This window comes from Rhipicephalus microplus, chromosome X, assembly GCF_043290135.1.
Source record: "Rhipicephalus microplus isolate Deutch F79 chromosome X, USDA_Rmic, whole genome shotgun sequence".
NCBI lineage: Eukaryota > Metazoa > Arthropoda > Arachnida > Ixodida > Ixodidae > Rhipicephalus > Rhipicephalus microplus.
This window is the reverse complement of record NC_134710.1, coordinates 362,182,839-362,201,976: the sequence shown is the minus strand read 5'-3', so window position 1 is coordinate 362,201,976 and position 19,138 is coordinate 362,182,839. Positions and strand designations below refer to the sequence as shown.

General features: G+C 42.8%; 1 protein-coding gene across 1 annotated transcript in view; it reads right to left on the bottom strand.

Annotated features, from left to right (window-relative positions):
- LOC119161966 (membrane-associated tyrosine- and threonine-specific cdc2-inhibitory kinase-like) overlaps positions 1-19,138 on the bottom strand; it is a 101,873-nt gene that overhangs the window by 11,420 nt on the left and 71,315 nt on the right. The window contains exons 10-12 of the mRNA XM_075879907.1: positions 14,653-14,767; positions 10,586-10,666; positions 6,469-6,541 (exon numbers count right to left, since the gene is read on the bottom strand). Of these exons, the coding sequence (XP_075736022.1) occupies positions 6,469-6,541; positions 10,586-10,666; positions 14,653-14,767 (269 nt within the window). The remainder of the gene's footprint in view (positions 1-6,468; positions 6,542-10,585; positions 10,667-14,652; positions 14,768-19,138) is intronic.

Here is a 19,138-nt window from a genome sequence, read left to right as displayed (position 1 = left end):
TTTTAGGAGACTGCTTAGATCATACCTTACATGGCCTACTTTCTACATTTAGAACCATTGAGAAAATTTTCGAGAGGCTTTTTACAAGAACCACCTGGTTGATGACCTCTTTTGGATTGTGCTTGAAAAGATAAAGTGGCTGCCACTGCATTATTTGAGTTACACTTCTCATCATGAGAGCGTGAGTGGTATGTCTTGCATTGTTCGTGAATATTCGTTTTTTGCAAAGAAACCAGTTAGGAGTTTTCTGAAAAGGTGAAAAATGCGAAAAAGGAGGCGAAGTTGCTTCAACATTTTGCACTCTGTTCTCTATTGGTAGCCGTCACGAAAACTTTTCTGATGAACAGTGTGAAGTACGGGCACTGTTCTCTGAAGAAAGTCTTATTTTGTGTAACTAGTAGTAAACATGAATACTTTTTTTCTAGAGCTTTTTTGTATTCTAGTAAGTCAACTTGTTCAGGCTTCTGCAGCGGTTTGGGGCCACTTTATGTCTTGGCAAGATGACGGTGGTTCAAATGCTAGCGGTCCTCACAATAGTTTTACGCTGAAAATGCTCATTTACGTAGAATTTCCTTTACTTCAAGGATAAACTGAATGTAGACAGCGCAAATATATGTAGAACATCAATTTTTATCCAACTTGCATTGAGGAACACGCCTGGGCCAATTTATTTAGGAGACCTCAGCCCACAAAAGCGACGTGACAATGTCGACTGGAACCACATGATGAATGGTTAAGTTCGATAACAGTACGACAGGGAAGCTGGCGCGAAGAACAGCGCAGCGAACCACCGTGGTACGCCGACGTAGCAGACGTTGCGCCGAGAGTAGCGCAAGATCAGATTGCGCGCCGTTATTTCTCGCGACCACCGTTTGGCCTATCATCCTCTGTTGGCGGAGATACGCAGCTTTGAAACCAAGTTTATTTTAGTATTGTTCCTAACACCTGCTTGCAATCGCTCTCTTCTAGGCACTCAGTTTCGTTCAATTTACACCGTCATTGCACATGCGCATCCCCTCCCCCTGGTTTCTCTCCTACGCTCCCCCTCTCTCGCAACGCCGTCACAGATAGCATGTGCTAGGGATATTGATTAAAAAAAAAAAGACTGCTCGCACTGCACAATCATTCGCTCGCCTCTCCGCATATATAGGCACTGCATCTTTACCTCTAAGGTAGTGCCGACGAAAGATGTTTTGTGTGTGGTGTTGAGCAATAGCTATTCGCAGCGTGCGTGATGACTAAACTCCAACAGCGGGTCGCTGTGTTCAGTTGTGTTCTGTCTCTCAATGCTTACTAGCAGCGATTAGCATGTTTCTGTGGAAAACAACAGTCTATCACTACGTCCTTTCTGCATCCTCAGTTTTCTCCCCGGTGCAACGCCACCACGAGCGCCAGCGTCAACGCCGCCGCCAGTGTGCGCGTTATCACGCGCTGCTTCGCATCTTCACACGGTTCCATTTAGCGAAAGATGGCGCATTATTTTTCTGAGGAGAGACACGTTCAAAACAGCAACATTGTTTTATTTGTCGCCACCCGCGCGTTTCCTTGCTGGAAAACTGCTTGTCCAGCTTCACCGAATCTTGAGTACATGTAATCTTAGGCGTTGCCCCACTGTGGGGCAGTAGTTTTTTTTTTATGGCATTTGCGCGGGTGCTTATAAATTGCGCAAAATCATTCGAAATGGGCAGAGTATGATGGGATTAACACCCAAAATTTGAATTTACAAATCTGACGCCAAAACATTAATTGTGCTCTGAGGAACAAACCTTCGGAAGCCCTATGTCGAGCAGGCACTTCAAGTGATTTAAATGACGCGCCTAAGCGCGCCACGCGCCCCCTGCCGTAAGCAGCATGCGTACGTGAAAATTCGTTTTTCTGAAGTCGTTTTTTTAATAAATTTTCAACTGCAATGTATCTTTTCTCAAAAATAATTTCTATGAAACTTTGTATGCTTGAGCTCCAGGATATTAGCAACAATCCAAACCAAAAAGTGCTAATACTGTGAAAACTGAGGCTGTAAAAATAGTACACATCAACACGCACATGCTGTGGCCTTGTGCATGAGGTAATTTGATTTTCTAGAAAAACTTCATGAAGAACGTAATATTTTTTTGTAGTTTAGGTGTAACATTTAAGTCTACAACGAAACGGCTGAAATACTTTTGGTAGTTGCATATAAAAGGTGCATTGAATAAGTGAACCCTCTTTATAAATTGACAGGGGGCCATAGGAACCATAGGCAACCTAGGCACAAAAAGTGTGTCACTCGGTACACTGTGGCAATTTTGTGAGCATGAAAATTTTATTGGATAATCTTGCAGTCATTTCTAATGTGTTAGCCTAAACGTGACATGCAACATTTGCACTAGTCTACCTCCTTAACAACGCTAGCATTAAATATATGATACATTAGTACATTATTTACTCAATTTTTGCACTCCCATAGGCAAAGCCACAAATACCCATAAGAATTTTCGAAAGAAAGCTTTTTCTGTCGGAGCTGCTCTAGACGGGCCTAGTGACGCTTTTTCACCAGCATTCTACAGCACTGTAGTTCATGCAGCTTCATGTAAAGAGATGAACGCCGAAACAATTTTCGAAATCATAGACGGCAATGAACTTTTTTAGCCACCAAAATTGAGAAACCCAGCAAAAGCTGAGAAAAAAATTGTTTTCCGCATATAACTCAGTCACGTACGTCCAATCACCGCACCTTCTACATCGACGAACCGGATGACTCACCGCGTGGTGGCTCTTGTGTAGCGCTCCTTGCGTCATTTTACAATTTTTTCGCATAATCATATCAAAAACATTTTTTATTATCTGAAGAAGCATAAAGAGTGTTTTCATAGTTTTTAGCGAACAAAAGTGTGGCCGATCTCGCACCATATGGGTATTACGCGCGACTTGTCGCGTTGAACCAATCGAGACGCATGGCTCATGTCGTCACTCCCAACTGGTGAAGCAGCCCTTCAGCTCACAAATATATGTTATTCGTCGCTCTAGTTCAAAAACTGGCTTTTTCATAAACACTTATACTAGCTTTGTTAGCAGCGTCGTGGTTTGCACGATTAAATCAGAGAAATTCAATGTTTTAAAAGCGTTGAAAACAACAGACTTAACTTGTGTAGCAGGACCTCTTTAAATAAAACTGAAACTGTCAGACATCAAGTACAGTCGCAATCGATGATATGCGACGAAGGAATAAGGAAGGCTGATATATCACTCTAAAATCAGCCCGATATTACAGGGCGGACGTAAATTACGCCGTACATGACTTCCATGCCATGAATATTGTTTGGACATGTCATATACCGTCTTGTCCATTCAATCGATTGGTACCAAATTTGGTGTATGTTGAGCCAGCTAAACGGCCGCGAGCGCACTATGAGCGTAGCATGCAGTAATGATTATCATGATTGGAAGTGTCATTTGCTTTATTCGTCCCTTAGTGTCATGAAATACCAAATTTGGTATATGTTAAACTTGCGAAATGGCCACAAGTGCATCATGAGCATGTCATGTAGTCATGTTTTAAATGTCACGCATGTCATAATTATTGTTTGGACGTGTCATTTACCTGCGTCATCTAATCATGTCATCTAAAAGCAACATTGGTATATCTGAAGCTGGCGAAACGGCTGCAAGCACGCTACAAACGCCGCAGGTAGTCATGTTAAATAATGACACGCATGTCATGATTATTATGTCTGTACATGCCATATACCTTCGTCATATATTCACGTCCCGTAATGCCAACTATGGTACATGTGAAGCTAGTGAAACAACCGTGAACACATTTGGAGCGTGGCTTGTAGTGAAGAGTTACATGACATGCATGACATGAATTCCAGGTTACAGCCTATAACCTATGTTCACCATACAGTCATGTCATACCTAACAACTTTTGCAATATGTCATGTGAACGAAATCACCAGAAGACAATCAACACCATAATATGAATTTTATGACTTTCATGACGTACATGTCATGATTTTTATGTTATGACTAGTCATTTGTGCTCGCCTTACAGTGGTGTTTTCCCATACATATTTCGATATTGATCCGTTTACTGAAATGGCCAGCAAAGCTGAAAATCAAAGTCGGCCACATAGATAGACAGATACGGCCAAAGTCACCAAAGTTTGCCAAGAAATGCGAAGCATCTAAAACGTGCTTGATTCCTCTTTTTAAGATTCTGTGGGACACGATAGTGAAAGGTGTCCTCGCACAGGTAGTTGAGCATTCATTGTTTCGACACAAAGACGAAGAAATGATTTATGTAATAGAATCTGCAATTTAACAAAGGCTGCAACCAGCTCCCAATTTGCGGTGCGAACGTCAACCAGAAAGCGCGCACGAAGTGAGCATACGCAGGACGAGTGTAAACAAACAAATCTCACAATTTTTAATTCATGCATGAGCAGCGTGCTCATTTTGTAAGCTTGGCCGTGGCAGTGAACTAACTGACGTTCTTGCTCTTTTTAAGTACTGTAACTTCAAAGCCAATTTGTAGAGGAAGCAAAAGAGTTAAAAAGTACCAGGATCTCGACGTAAGTGCACGCGTGAGTGAACCACCTCCCTAGAGAACATCTACACGCAATTTGACAACACCATGTCGAGGCGCACGCACACAGCGACGCGCGAGTTGGCGCTGCCCGACGGCCTGCAGAGCGTGTGCGCTGATCACGAGCTCTTTGTGCCACCTCGTGAATGATTGTTAAAATGTACTGTAGTTTACGAGCTTCGAGGACCACCAGTGATACATAGTGTATATAAATTTCTCACCGTTTGCTGGTTGCAGAAGGGTCGCTTTTTAGTGTGAAGGTCAGAATCGTGCGCTGACGAGTGCGAGCTGGCTGGTTAGACGCCAGACTGCGAAACTTTTTAATGCGAAGCATTACTTAGCGAACTTCGGCAAGTTTAATTGCACCCATCTATCCATCCATCTAGCCGCCTATGATATTTATCTCTCCTAGCTGTTCGGATAATGGTATCTATACCAAATATCGTATCGCACAGTGTCACTGTATCAAGAGCATAACTGACCAGTCAAACCATCTAAGTCATGAAATGTACGTCATTACGTCATGATTACAATGTCATGGTCTTGCTGCTCTTGCGGTGGTTTCGTTCACATGACGTGCCGCAAACCTAGTATGGTGTAATCTGACTGCATGGCAAACATAGGTGACCGGCCGTCACATGGAAATCACGACAAACATGTCATGTAAGAACATCACTACATGCCACGCTCATAAAGCGCTCGTGTTCTTTTCGCTAGCTTAACATAGACCAACTTTTGTTTAACGTGACGTAAATAGATGATGAATGTATATAACTTGGATCGAAAACGATAATCATGGCATGCGTGTCATGTAAGATTTATAACTGCATGCTATACTCCTGATGTGCTCGCGGTCGTTTTGGCTCGCTTAGCTATTCCAAATTTGTTATTACATCATGTGAATTGATGACAAAGGTATAACACTGGTGCCAACATATCAATCATGATATGCATGTCATGTAGGAACATGGCTACAGGCCATGCTGATTATGCGGCTGTAGTCGTATTGCTGGCTTCACATAAACAAAATTTGGTATTACCAGACGTGAATGTATGAAAGTATATGACTGGTGCAAACATAATAATCATATACGTGTCATGTGTGGCACAATATACGTCAACCTCGTAATGTTGTGCTGATTTTACTAGGACAACTGAACCTTCCTCATTCGTGCTTTGCATATCATCAATTCCCACTGTATGTGGGATCTACCAATATTTTCTTCTTGTTTTTTGCTTTGCAATCTGCTATTTATTTACAACGTCATAATTCTGACAGAAATACCTCATGCTGCCGTGGTGGAAGCGGCACTTTTTTTTTTGAAAAAATATTTGTGAGCAAACTTTCAGTTTAATGCTTGAAAAAGAATTTACATTTATACAGCAGGTGCTTCTATATTATGGTCTCACCTAGTCAATAGACGAGGCGTAATCGATGTGATGTGTACCAGAGTTCTATATTTATGTGTAATGTTGCACGAACCGTTTTAGTTCAGATTATGTGCCAGTGAGCGTCACTCACTTATCCGCCCGTTTCTATTGTTATGGGTTTTTAAAGAGAAGTATGAATTGTCTCGAGTTCAAGCTTCGTCGTCCTAGCAACGCAGCTGTACGAAAGCAAATTTTGAGCCTTAAAGTAAACAGGACTCCATGTCTTTAAATGCTTTTAGTGACAGCGATGATGCTAAAAACTTAACGGCGCGGTGCGTGAGTATTCCACAGTTGATATTTCTATCGCGCTCTTTGCTTCATGGCAAAAAAAAACTACACTAAGGTCGTCCTTGAATCTCTAACAACACAGATGACTACTACCTTAAAATATTCTGCCAAGTTACAAACGTTTGACAAGAATGGCTGCTTTCGCGTGTCCTTCAACCACAATAGTACAAAGCACTACTGACCGGAAATAGCTCCTTGCTTGTTTCATCATGACCACACAGCTTGAAAGGCACTGGCCTTCCGGAAATGTTGAGCCTGAAATGAGTCCGCTCAGTTATTGTAACAATTTTCTCCCATGGTGCCTGTATGCAAAGAGCATGTTCTTAGCAAGAGCTATTGATAAATGCTGATAAATGCTGATAAAAGATATTGATAAATATACAAGCACAAACAATATTTGCAGGAAGTGCACTACAAGAGTGTAAAAAAGCAACCAACAGTGTTTATAGGTTACTGTTTGCGGTGATCATAGCTTCTGGATAGCTATGAGTGTACCGACTCAAAAAGGCACTTATAGATTCAGTAGATGCAACCAACTTGCAAAACAAGAGCACCGTCATTCAGCATTGCTTCAAAGCAACCAAAGATGTCTTGGCTCTTTTCACTAGCTTAACATAGACCCACTTTTGTTTAACGTGACGTAAATAGATGATGAATGCAACCAAAGATGTCTTGGCTGCTTTGAGTGGCCCAAACCATCAGAACATCATCTCGTACACGCACTTCTTGCGCCAATGTTTGATGCATAGTGTTCACGTGCCATTTTCTTTCATTCTTTCCTAGTTAGAGCGAAAGCTGCAAGATATGTTGCTCTGAAGAACCAAATACAATCGGTCTAGCCCATAAAGATGCCCGTTCTACCAACAGCGCCAACATGCACAGTAAGCATGAAGGAATACAACAGAAAATCGTGTTGAGTGCTTTCTCTGTTGTTTATTCGTGCTTTTACAATATGTGTCACAACATTTGTGATGTTTTATGTGACGTACCTCTGTTTAAAACTGGACGATTGGTGAGGGCCGATAAACAAGAGAGCGCCAAAATTTTGTATAGTAAAATAGTCTTTCCGGCTTGGTGCACGAACACATGCAAAAACTGAACAAACGCTGACAAACAATTATAAATAGCATTCAAGCTTCCATAAACTAGAGGAAGCACTGTTACAGCCGAGTCCAGCCATTTAGTCTGGCTTCAGGAACTCATCCACTTTAAATTTGGAAGTTTTACCTACAAGAGAAGAGACACTTGAACACTGATTCTAGTGCCTACACGAACCATGTTGCGGTACAACCAGCTTAAGCAGTATGTGTAGTCTTCTTTCTTGGGACAATATGTCGTTATCAATACAAGTTACTGCGATTAAACATCATATTAGCAAGCTTCTTGAATATTATACAGGAGTTTGCATATATCTGCGAATTTGTATAAACATTGCAACCTGAGTTAAAGACTTCACGTTCAGTGCCAATAAAGAAGCTCTCCGTCCAGGTTTAAGCTTGGTCACCAAAACGGCTTTGCTGCACTGTAATTGTCAGTCTATTTTAATATGATCACAGGACCATGAGTGTTGGAAGTGTACTTGTCACCGTGAGCCAAAGCTCATCTTGTAGATCGGTAAACTTTGTATCCCATCTTGAAATCCTCTGGCTTAAATATCATGCCTCACCTCATTAGATTTTATTGAAAGGTTGCTATAGGCTCCCACAAAAGTGCTCCTGACTACTGTTTCAAGCTGAACAACATACCTAAGGAGATACTGACCAAACGCCCTAATATGCATGCGACTGTGTTTGGAGACTTCGATATTTCTAGTATCAATAGTGCCGAGAATTTTATAGTGCCTAGAATTCTAGTCAATATATAGATTTGTATGGTCAAACGCGCGCTTTTCAGTGGCTACATCAAAGGAATCGAACGAGTCTTTTTGGGGTATGCCTAAATTTTAACTTATTTATATGGCTCACAGAACTAACTCGTGTCACCGGAAACTGCCAAAATATTCTAGACTGTCTTTACAACCTACCTTGAAGGCGTCTCAATCATCACGTATCTTCCCGAAATCAACAACCGAAAATTCATTAAAGACGACTTTGTGGTAAAACCGTTTACCCATGAATTCTGGCAGTTTTATTCTACTTTTGAAAGCACTTTCCTTCCCAAACCATCGTCGAAAACTGGTGCTTACTGAAGTTAAATAAAACAACAATTTGGTACACAAATACATTTTCCTAAATACCCTCGCTTCTAAATCAGCCAAACCCTGGTTCAATAAAGCACTGAAGCTATTAGAAACGAAAAGTCTTAGACGTGCAGCCCAATCTAGTAACACAGACCTGATGACAGGAATGGGTACAAAGACGCTGAAAGTGCTTATCTGAAAGCCATCCGCCATGCTAAACGCTTCTTCCACTCTGATTTACTAAACATGCTGTATTACGCTTCAACTTATTACGCCTCATGGGACGCGCTCTGTTACCTTATAAAACGAGTCAGGTGATACCCTAACGTTCGCTGAATGCGCACACGTCTGCAACACAGCCTAAACTAATTTTCTGTTCTCCATGACACTTTTCAACGTACCATGCCACAAATTGCATTTGTTATGCGATATCCGATCCTTAATAGGCATTATAAAACTCACCTTTAGCTACTGTGGAAGAGATTACATCTATATTGCTTAAAACACTAAAGACATCTGTGCAGCATCTCTGTGTTTATTGTTTTCGCATTCACTTTCAACAGGCATGCTACCTCTTTACTAGAAACATGGAAAAATTGTTCCAGTATAAAAGACTGCGAAAATGGTCCCCAATAAATTATAGCCCAATCTTGTTAACCAGTGTGTCATGTAAAATGCTTGAAGCTATCTACACACATGTCATGAACTTTCATTCTAACCAGCTTTTTTTTCAACTATTGCAGCATGGCTTCAAGAAAGAATTTTCTTGCAAAAATCAGCTAGCCATGTTTGTTTACGACCTGCATGTCAATCTAAATTCTTATTGCGATGCCATTTTTTAGATTACTTCAACGCCTTTGACAAGATTTCTCGTGATAGTCTACTACTAAAAATTCATGCGTTACATTTAAATTTTGATGTCTTAGCATAGATTTTGAAATACCTAAGTACTCGCTGAGGATAAGTCTTTGTTAATAATCATATATCTATGGGTACCCTTCTCACTCCGAGAGTTCCTCAAGGGTCTGTAGTTGGTCCAATGTTCCGAGTTTACACTATGACCTACTTTTGCATTTATCTTCTAATGTCCGTAAGTTTGCAGACGATTGCGTAATTTGTTGTACCACATATAACGTTTCCAGAACATCTCTTCAAATTGACATTTGAAGTGCTCAACAACAGAGTAACCAAAGGCTAAAAGAACTAAGCCTGACAAATGCAAGACAATTTCCACCGCCGTAAAGTGCACCTATTTTTTTTGGTACCGAATCGCTTACGCTAGGTTTGAACTAGATCCTTCCTACAAATATATTAGAGTAAACGTTTGTAGTGCTAACCTGGCCGTCAGACATTACGAAGATCATTTCGTTGACCAATAGAACTGGTGTTTTTATAACCCAATTGCGCCATGCCCCTTAAGATGTAAAAGTAGTCGCTTATCAGTCTCTTATCAAGCCGATATTAGCATATGCGTCCCCTTTGGGACCCGTCATCAATATCTCGTCAATCAAATTGAGTCTCTTGAAATTCAGCTACAAGGCTTATTTACTCTAAGTACTCGTGTAACGTCAGCATATCGGCACTAAAAACAGAATCACGTTTATCCTTACTTGCATCTCGTCGCCGCACTCTTAGTATGTCTTCTTCACAAAACTTTTACAGCTCCTTCGGTAAGCCTCCATACATTCTCCCCTCACACGCATCTCAGTTAGTACCGATCACCTGCAACAAACTGCTCGCCCACGTTCCCGCATCGGCACCTTTCCGCGTCATTCTTTTTTCGTACAGCAACATATTGGCAAGGTCTTTCTTATGACATAACCGCCATAAGCGGTCCTTCAACTTTTTCGACTACTTTAACAGATCACAAAGCATTTTAAAACAGGGCTTTGATTTTTTATATATTTATCCACCTTTATGTACCACACCTTCATTGGGGTCTCAAAAAATAAAATTGAAGGTAAATGAATTGAAGCAGTAGCTTAAATTGCAATTCTGTCTGAAAGGTGGACATAACAAACATTCACCGCTCTGCTGCGCCACCCAAAATTCACCTGAAATATGTTTGCGAGAAACTACGCAATGAAAGTCGTTATCGAAAATAAATCAGTATTTCATACCTTGAACGCTGGCACATCACGTCCACTGGTGTGCTGTGCAGTCGGCGGTCATGCCTATGCTGAAGAGGTTTGGATGGCGTTCTGCAAGGGAAGAAATATGATTCTGGTTAATAAACATATTCTCCACGCTCGGTAAATACCGAGCGCTGCAGTTTTCCACAATTCTGACGCTGCAGAGAAGTGTGGTTACCGGCAACTGTGTTCGCCCAAGAGTATTAGTACCCATCCGGACAACATCTCCACATAGCGATGCATAATTACACCAGGCTGATACCAATTGACTGCATCCTGTTCCTGTGAATTTGGTCACCAACTAGCTTGCTAAGTAATGGATTCTTTTTACATTGGCACATTAACTGTGCACATTCTCCGGCTTAACTTATTGGAATACAACAAAGAGGATAAGAGCTTACTGTTGAATTGCTTTTTATTCTTCCTGTCTGATGTTATATCTGCTTTTTCGTCACTCTTTACTTGGTTAGTTTCCGAATTTAGTGCTGTGTTTCTACATTTGTTGTTTTTATGGCAACAGTGAGGTGATCATGATGACTCTGAGTACAAAATAAGTACTTCTAGCACAATGATGCATTTCATTGACGAACATGCTTATGGTTCATTCTTCCAATGATTGCATATTTACATATTCTATGCAGGAACTTCGCAGAACGTTCCGATACGCAAAACATTTCAGGCCTGCTACAAATGCAACCAACCGAAAATTTTGCCAAAGAATGCGTATGGATAATTGGTTTCTAAACTGCAATGCGTTGACTCTCGTTTAAGTTTCAAGACATAAAAGTCGCCGGAAACGTCAGTAGGATCCAAGGCAACATCCGTCAAATTATACACTCAATGCTCTACCACTTGGGCTATAACAAAATTTCCTATCCCGAACAGTATATCTGATGGGGGGTGGGGGCCTAGATGAATGAAAGGGTGGTGAAACGAAAATAAAAGTTTCAGTAGCAAGTTTTCTTCGGTTAATAAAGATTCGCCATAATAATAATTGGCACAATATTCATTGTGTAATTACTGACGCCCGTTAGAAATCGCAGTTTTCTGGGGCTCTCTGTGACCATGCGCGAGCATAGGCTGCTGTGGGCCCTGATATATCACGTCAGTGAATCGTCAAAGCAAGAGAAGTCACAAAAACAGTGTCAGCATTATTTCGCTCCAAAGGAATACTTTAAGGAAACCATGGAAAAAATATAACGAAATGTTTTTTTGGTTTGAGTTGTATTTTGTGCAAATACAATGATTAATCTGCCGAGCGAGCATTCAACTTCCTTAACGCAGCACCGGTCTGGCGACCGCAGCCAATGGCAGCGTTGAAGTGTGTGAAGGGGTGCCACTGGTGGTTGCTCATCCCAAGTTTGTTGCTCGGTGCTCTGATAGCCCAGATAGCCCAGGAACCCTGGAATTTGTGAATATCGTTGTTGCCGGCGACATAGATAAAAATGAATAAACTGTTTCTGACGTGAAAAGACTCAAAATTGAATGAAGTGATGCTTGAAGTGTGCTCTAATTGCAAAAAAAAAACGTTTGTTTCTGAACCACTAAGAAGATATCGAGCTGTGTTTCAAGGCAATTTCACTGTTAAACAGTGGTACCGGCCATTTCGGTGAAACGGCCAGCTTTGTTCCCACCTTCGATCTTTGCATTGAGGCCATCAAGAAAACCAGTTGCACGGGTAAAGCATCATATAAGTGTACAAGTTTTTATTGAGGTGTCAAAAATTAGGGGACCCTAAAGCTTGCCTTTGAGGAGTTGAATGCAATAGCAACATGCTGTTTCTAGTGCGTTCTTCAAACACTTAGTGTATGAAATCTTTTCAAAATTGCTATACTACGTGCCTTCAGGGAATAGGCGCAGTAGCGTGTGTGCCTTTTGTACTGGGGGTACCACCTTTCAACAACAAAGCCATTATACTACTTAACAAATATTGTGACGCCCATTGGCATGGAGGCTTGTAACACGCTATTACTGCAATATTTCATGTTGAATTGAAGCATGTATACAGGATGCGTGTGTTGGTTAAGCATGACAGCTACCTTCACTGAATTCAAAGCATAGGAAGTTCGTTTCACCGATTTTATAAACAGAGACGTGGCCGTTGGTCATGAAAGTCTTTTAGCTACACAGTCATTCGTATAAAGTGGCATCCCGAAGACACCATTGGTTCAGATGCCAGTACAACATGCGATTTTTCAATAAACCATGCATGCCGAATAACAACAGCATGTCAATTGGCCTATCATTGCATTTGGGTGGTACAAGGTAGTGGACACTAAGAATTTCAATCCAGTCGTTTTTTCAAACCCTGTGCAAGGACGTCTTAGAAAAGGATCGCGTAATTACAAATAATAAAGCAATGTTCTATTGTTTTGTGTAACTTCCCAAAGGCGGTAGTCAATTGAGGATATAAAATTTAGCCGGACTGGTATACTGAGTTCATGTAGTGTGCTGCTCGAATAGCCCTTTTGGCGTAGTGTTTTATGGGTTTTGCTTTGTAACGTGAATTGTACATTTGTCGAATGTATTTGCCGAATGTCACATTATGTATGCTGAAAGCTACGTATATACGTAAGTCGCATTTGTATTGAACACCAAGTAAGAAATAAGAAAAAAAGAAAGCGTAGCCGTGTGGTAGAACATTCACTTGCAGCGCAAAGGACCCAAGTTTATCACCGCTGGGGCCAAAATAACTAAGGTTCAGTCCCACTCTGCCCCAGAAAATGTCATCATATGTTATTTTTTTGCATCGTTCTCATTTTTTCGGTTAGCATAAGGAGATTTTTTGCTCACAACCAACGCCTTCGATAACGACACCGACGTCGATGAGAACACGGACATTTCTGCGAAACGAGCACTTTAACTCTATGGCGTTAAAATGAAGCGCTCGACTATAAACTCACGTTGGAAAGCAAGCGGCGCCACAGAGAACGCCAGCCTTGCTATGCCTACGCTCGGAGTTGAGAATAAATGTGGGCTGTGGCGATTTTGACGCTCGCGAAGGCATGACTTTGTTGGCAATGTTATTAGACAATGAAGCATGACTGTGCGAGGCTGTTTATTTTGTGTTCGATAAAGAGCATACGATATCTTCCGCGTGTGCAATCTTAGCTGCCGTACGTGGGCGGAGCCTGAGCGCTGATGGCGTGTTCCCCATTTGACTTAAATCGTCGTACGCCGCATGCAGCGTCCAATGCCAGATCGTATGCCGAATCACACCATGTATTCAGCGCTTAGTCCTCGCTACGTACACTTCTGCGTCGTCAAACTATACCGCAACCACAACTTATCACAGTGCAACCAACGTTCGATCTCACAAGCTGCCCAGCGAGCCACGGGGAAAAGCAGTGCTTCAAGCTATCAACCGCGATGGTCCCCGATGGTATGGGCACACAGAGTGGAGGCTTATGGTCGGGGCTATCGCAAGCGGAGGTTCTGCCACCCAGTCTCGAGACGAGTGCTTCCAGGTCGCAGGCTTCTGCTTCATGATCGCCGCTGCGTGTGCCTTGCTCTGACGATGGCCAATCTCGAACTCGCTTAGTTTCATCGGCATACGGCTCAAATCCCAAAAGCCGACTCCGCTCTAATAAACGACGTGAAATTTCGTAAAGGTCGGGTGGTGGCGGCGGTACCAAACAGTATGATGCTACGAATCACGGTCAAATAAGGCTCGACGACAGACTGCATTGGCTGTCTTAAAGTGACGTCACCTGCACAGTTGGCGGAAACATGAGCTGGGAAACCAAAATTGCGTTTTTTAGATGTTAGTGAGCACAGGCGATCAAACGAGTCGAGGTATAGTATTGAACGAACTACCATAATTCTGAAGATACACGTAGCTTAACATTTTTGGGGAACGTTTTATGACCCCTTCAATACCACAAGACACAAAAGTTGTGGTCTATTTTCGATAGAAGAATTGGTTGACAATACTTAACTTTTAAAAATTGGGCTAAAATATTCACCGTTTTTTCTCATGAACTACTTTTGGCTGTCAATAACTACCACTCCCACACAAAAAATTACACTCGTCCACAGGAGAGTTCTAAACAAACCTCGGAGGTGAGTAGTCGCCATCACTCAAGCCGTGTTCGAAGCTCCTCAAGTGGCCCCCGGAAACGTCTGAGTGCGTGCCGTGTCCCCGACTGAAGTGATCTTCGAAAGTTTCATCTATAAGGAGAAAAAATACTACTATTGCGGTATAATTCAATACGAAACAAGTGTACGACTGAAGCGCAGGTGATTGAAAGAACGCACGACAGAGCTCACAGGGCAACAGCGCTTGTCCTGCGTTCTCTTGCGTGTAATTTTTCGTGAGCAACCCTAGAAGGAATGAATATCCAAAGCGAAGCAAAACACAAAACCAACTATAGTATATTGTACTCATACATTACACCCCTAGGTGTAAATATTAGGGACTCTTGATTTTCACATCAAACATAAGTTTGAATGACGATAAAATAGTTCATTATACCAATTTATTATACCATGACCGCCACTGCTAGCGCGAGGTGACCAAACACCGAAAACAGTTCAAAAGAAACTGCACTTTGAAACTGCAGATTCAAGTCCTCGCTCCATAAAAAAATATCATACCTGGCGTTCATTTTCACAGACAAGCTTAATAAAAAGTTTATGACTGTCCCGCCCCGACTCAGGCGTCACCTTTGTGGATACCCTGGCTGCCTAAACTCCTCAAGACCGTTTAATAAAGTTATTGACTGAATAATGACTGTAAGGCTGCTGCCCGTTACCCCTAAGAAGACAACAACGTGCATCTCAGCTGTTTAACTATTTACTTTTGAGCTGTCTAGAGAGCAACACTCTTTATGACAGTTGACTGATATGTGGGGTTTAGCGTCCCAAATCTCCCCTGTAATTATGAGAGATGCCATAGTGAAGGACTCCTAAAACTTCGACCACCTGGGTCTCCTTGCTCTCTTTGTGAGATTTTAAGACATGGATATTTAGAAATTAAAAGAGTTGAACCTCATCTTTGATGTCCAAAATTTATGGGCGATATCAAAACAAACTCGCCAGGCATGCACAAAACATCACCCACTCTTGATTTACGCGGCAGCTGTATATGACAAATGAGTGGAGAATGTTTTATGAATGTGCGTCAAAGCCGTATCTTTTACCGAAAAGCTTGAATGAGGCGCATAGCTCTTCGTAGCTGTGCCAACTCAATAGCCTCTACTATGGTAAGGCGCATAATTGCGGTGAGTAAGCCCGACCCCTATTTAGCCACAGAATCAGTAAGAAAGGTGGCACACACACATATGAGCCATGCTTTTGGGGATACAGATGTTCGGGACAAAACGGTCTCCTCTCATCCTTCAGTACCTGCCGGGCGGACTGTGGTGGTCGTGCGCGGACCGACCAACGGCAACAGCCAAGTGCCAACCTGGAGGAGTTCCAGAGCAAGGCCACGGGGTCGACGTATTTTACCTTCTGACCTGTTGTCTGACTGCTGTGACTGCGAGGAGGACTCTGCGTTCTGCTGAGATACCTTCTCATTTTGTCCCCAAATGAACTTGGAAACAAGGTAGCTGCATCTGCCACCTTTACCCTGCTTCAGACAAGAAGCGGTACTGTCGAAGACAATGACTCTAATTGTCCTGAATGTGGTAGATTGTTTGGATTCAAAATTGACCTGAAGCAACATATATGACAAGCCCACACTGAGGCATAGAATGCTGACATTGATATCAAGCGGTCGAAGCCACATTGAACCAAAGAAGAAGAATACCTCATGGCAATATATGAGGTGCAGCTGCTCAAGGATAAGGTGTACAACACCGACCAAATGATGGCCAAGAAGTGTCCTTGCAGAACCTTTGATGGTATAAAATCACATAGAAGGATGGACAGAAACCATGCCCTTGTCAAAGAATTACTGAAAAAAAGTGATGACACAAAAAAAACATGAAGCTGAACAGGAGGAAGGTGGGCCATTGTCTGAGGACAGTTGGGCACACTTGGAGGTTGTCGAGTCCATTGATCTCAGAGGAGCAATAGCGGAGGAACTCCTTACACTGGTGACAAAGCCACCACCCCGGACTTTCCAAGCTCAGAGACTGTGAGAAATCACCAAGACTTTTCTGGATGGAGAACGCGTAGAGGCTGCTCTTGACTCCCACCTCGTTGTTTTCACTGAAGTGAGAAGGGCCCCGAGGAGGCCGAGTGCTCCACATCTCGAGAGTTGTCGGAAACGGAAGAGACGAGAATATTCAATGTGCCAGGACTTATTCAAACAATATAGGTCTCACTGCATCAGAATTATCCTGGACAAAACGGGAATGTAACTATTTGAGGACCCGATCGCATTCTTTGATGAATGTCGTGAGGTACTTCAAACACTCCCTGGAGATGGCCTGTTAACAGCGAACAGGAGTGTTTGGAGGACTATTGATCCCAGATTCTTTATATCGGCGCAAGACATAATATCGGCCATGTCGCTGCAAAGCCCGGCCTCGGGACAGGATAGTTTTCTGCTAAGCACTTGCACTCGTCCCCAATGATCCTCCTTAGGGCTCTCTGTAACCTTCTGGCCATGCAAAAGTGTCTGTAATAATTGCTTTGTAACGCCCGTAGTGTCGTCATTCCAAAAGTGCCAGGAGCTTCGACAGCTGCACTGCACAGACCCTTCGCGGTACTCCATGTTCTAGCACCGCTACTTCACAAAATCTTTGTGTGACGTCTAATGGCCAGTGTCAAGCTCGACTACCATCAGAGGTCTTTTATTCCGGTTGATGGTTGTGCCAAGAACCTTCTTTTTCGGCAGACTGTGATGGACTAGGCCAGACACAAACTGAGCCCCGTGGCGATGGCATGAGTGAATGTAGTAAAAGCGTTCGATCGAGTAGCCCACCTGGAGATTATTTACAGTCTAAGAAGAAGAGATATTGCTGAAAATTTTTGCTCATACTTCACAGATGTTTACTCAAGAGTGACCACAGTGCTTACCTACGGAGCCCACACCATGGTGACGCACTCATCTAGAGGTGTGCGGTAGGGGGACTCCCTTAAACCCCTCTTATATAACCTAGTCTTGGATGATTTCTTCGGGAATCAGCCTGCCCACATTACCTTTGAGAGTGAAAGGCTGTCTGTGACCACGATGGCTTTTGCGGACGACATTATCCTGACAGCTAGCACCAGAGCTGGGCTGGAAAGTCAACTGAGCACATTGAATAACTACTTGAAGAAACGCTGTCTTGAAGCAAATGCGGAAAAGTCCAAAATTCTCACAATATTGCCTAGTGGACGAGACAAGAGGGCTTAAGTTGAGACGCAGCACGCATATACAACTGGTAACAACCCTATTTCAGTCACCTCCCACACTTCGATATGCAAACAACTAGGGATTCGCTTTGACGGTACTATGGGAAGTAACAATACAGTGCGAGGAGACTTGAACTGATGTTGTTATGGCTAATCAAGGTACCTTTGAAGCCGCAACAAACAATAGTAGCCTTGCGGCACTACTTTGCACAGAAGCTAATTCATCGATTGGTCTTGCGACCAGTTTTGTCAAAGTTGTTAAAAACGCTTGGCATGATAATCAGGGGGACAGTACGGAAATGGTTGAACCTTCCACTAGATGTCACTATCGGCTTCTTCTACGCCCCTGTCCCGTAAGATAAACTTTATGTTATGTGCCTGAGGACAGTCATCCCGGCCATGAGGTTGCGGCGTCTGAATTTGCCGATACTCAGCGATCACTACTAGTCCTCGGTGGCAGCAAGTAAATACTTTGTAAGACGAGCAGTCAGAAAGGCAGGGGGCTTAGCTTTGTTCAATGGGGGCGTCATCAATAGCTCTGCAGCCGCACACAAGTACTGGACAACAGTCCTACACCGGAGTTTTGACGGCAGACCAACTAACTCGCTGTTTGAGGGCTAAGAGATTGACGGCATGGAATGGGGAGGCAACAACCTTCCTTAAAGGAAGAGACTACGTTGACCTGATCAGGTTCCATAGCACCGCCATCCCTAACCTAACTCTACTGAAACATGGACAACATGTCTCAAATAAATGCCGGCCTGCATGTGATAGTGGAGACAAATTCTAAGGACATGTTTTGCAACAGTGCCCTAGAACCCACCACCAAAGGATAAAAAGACATGACTGCACGTTAAGATACTTGGCCAAGAGCCTAAGAGAAAAGGAGTGGCACGTGAGACAAGAGCCGCACTATGGGACTTCTCAGGAAACGAAACTCCCAGTTGTACTATCCCGGGAAGGTCAGTGCGTAGTCTTTGATGTCCAGGGGTGGGAACAAGGGTGAATTTGTTCGATGAGGAAGTACATGAGGAAGTAAGATGAGGAAGTACATTATTTCAGACACGCTAATGCATATAACATCAGCTACGGGGGCATCAACCTACCCAATAGTATCGTCCATCACCATGAGCCACAGAGGAACATAGGAAACAGAATCGGCGAACTTTAGGATGCACTTAGAATTGGGTGAGGTTGAAATGAAAATTGCGAGAATGCGACAATTAGATGTCTTCAGCGAGGCCTGCGGGCATT